The sequence below is a fragment of the Amyelois transitella genome, chromosome 6 (assembly GCF_032362555.1).
Source record: "Amyelois transitella isolate CPQ chromosome 6, ilAmyTran1.1, whole genome shotgun sequence".
In the NCBI taxonomy this organism is placed as follows: Eukaryota; Metazoa; Arthropoda; class Insecta; order Lepidoptera; family Pyralidae; genus Amyelois; species Amyelois transitella.
Window position 1 is genome coordinate 6,019,560 of NC_083509.1, and position 2,177 is coordinate 6,021,736.

Here is a 2,177-nt window from a genome sequence, read left to right on the forward strand (position 1 = left end):
GTGACTTTTATGTGTCAGCGATTTTGTATGAGAGCGACGAATGAATGGCGTGTGGTCAGTTACTGCGCACTGGTCCTCACGCGTATACGTATTGTTTAGTTATTGAAAATTAATTCATTAATAAAAGTTAAATTTAATTATATAGAACAATTTATTATTGAAGATCAGTGGCGGTGCTCCCAGTAGATTAGGACCCTCACACTATAACAAAATAGGCACTCAAGAATATTTTAAATTAAACAAATTATTTAATTTTTACATATTTAGTAGGAGCCTATAATTGGTGACCCCGATTTTCCTAGTCTTTCATTTAAAAAAAAATAGTGTGAATGTTCTTAAGTGTCTACTGGAATAGATATAAGTGCATAGTGTTATTTGCGATAAATAGAGACATTAGTGATAAACAGTTGACAATTTAGTGAAGAGTTTTGGACTAATTAATAATGAACAAGGACTTAAGTGCTGGAGCCCCGCTACAAGGATCGTCAAAAATGGCACAAGGTACGTCTAATACGGATTTAGCTGCTATCGCTCTTCAAGCCCGATTACCGGATTTTTGGGCTGAAATGCCACGTTTATGGTTCGCGCAGATTGAGAGTATCCTTTTGCCTCAAAAGCAAAGTGATGGAGCCAATTTTGATGTAGTGGTAGCAAAGTTGAATCGAGATGCATTGCAACAAGTTAGTGATATTGTATTGTCGCCACCTGAAACTAATAAATTTAGTGCCATTAAAGAACGTTTATTACAAGTTTATGAAGAAAGTGCGGAACGTCAATTTCAAAAATTAGTTGGCGAGATGGAATTGGGAATGCAAAAACCTTCACAATTATTGCGGCGTATGCGTGAATTAGGACAAAAAGCGCAAGTTTCCGACCATACATTGCATAATTTATGGATTGCTCGTCTGCCATCATCCGTGAGAGCTGTACTCACAGTAAGTCAGGATCAAACATTGGATAATTTAGCGAAGATTGCTGACAAGATAATGGAAAGTGTACGCAGTTCTGATATCGCAGAAATTAACAATACATCTTCAGGGAGTACCCAGTTTCCTGTTAATGATCTGTTGACTCAGATGCATAAATTACACCTGGAAGTAGCATCCTTGCGTGAAGAGGTGAGTCAACATCGCCGATCATCATATCGAGGACGACAAAATTTTAGAAACAGATCGAGGTCAAAGTCCAGGACTCCTAATGATCCTAATTGGTTATGCAAATGGCATTATCGTTTTAGGAATAGAGCGAGGAAATGTGAGCAACCCTGTGCGTGGAAAACTCCAACGGAAAAAAATACGGAAAACTAATGGAGGTGCAATCGACGGCGGGAAATATTGTACCTACGAATAATCACCGCCTATGTGTTTATGACAGGGAAAATGGACTAAAATTTTTAGTGGATACTGGTGCGAATATTTCTGTTATTCCGGCAACCTGTAAACAAAAACGTGAAACATGTACGGACTATAAGTTATTTGCGGCTAATAATAGTGAAATTAAGACATTTGGTATAAAACACTTGACATTAAATTTAAATCTTCGACGCCCTTATCATTGGACTTTTGTAATTGCTGATGTTAATCAGGCAATATTAGGTGCCGATTTTTTGACTCATCATAACTTGATTGTCGATTTAAATGCAAAGAAGTTAATTGATAAGGAAACTAGGTTACTAACGTTTGGCAACATAGTTAACAATAATACACCATCAATAGGGACTGTAAATGGTGATCATCCATTCCTAGAATTATTAAATGAATTTCCGGAAATTACTAAACCGATTTCTTTTAATAATCTAGATAGTAAATGTACTAAAAATAATGTTTTCCACTATATAGAGACTACAGGGAAGCCTATTCATGCTCGTGCGAGACCATTGCCGCCCGACAGGTATCATAAGGTGAAAGAAGAATTTAAATTAATGCAGGAACTAGGTATATGCAGACCGTCGAAAAGTGAATGGGCCAGTCCTCTGCATGTTGTGGCAAAGAAGAATGGAGAAATTCGCCCAGTGGGAGACTACCGACGTCTTAATGCGATCACGAAGCCAGATCGCTACCCCGTTCCTCGTCTGCACGACTTCACATATATGTTAGCAGGTAAGAAATATTTTTCAAAAATTGATATTAATAAAGCATATTTTTTTATAAAGGTAGCTCCACAGGATATTGAGAAAA

The 2,177-nt window shown here is 37.2% G+C and overlaps 1 protein-coding gene across 1 annotated transcript; it reads left to right on the forward strand.

Moving 5' to 3' along the window:
- Positions 1–443: 443 nt before the first annotated feature.
- Positions 444–1,243, forward strand: LOC132901852 (uncharacterized). Its single transcript, XM_060944745.1, has 2 exons — positions 444–1,118; positions 1,238–1,243. The coding sequence occupies exons 1-2, from the start codon at positions 444–446 to the stop codon at positions 1,241–1,243; spliced, it is 681 nt and encodes a 226-aa protein (XP_060800728.1).
- Positions 1,244–2,177: the final 934 nt, after the last annotated feature.

Excerpts from the sequence above, each read along its gene's own strand:
- LOC132901852 (XM_060944745.1), top strand. The coding sequence starts at position 444 with ATGAACAAGGACTTAAGTGCTGGAGCCCCGCTACAAGGATCGTCAAAA.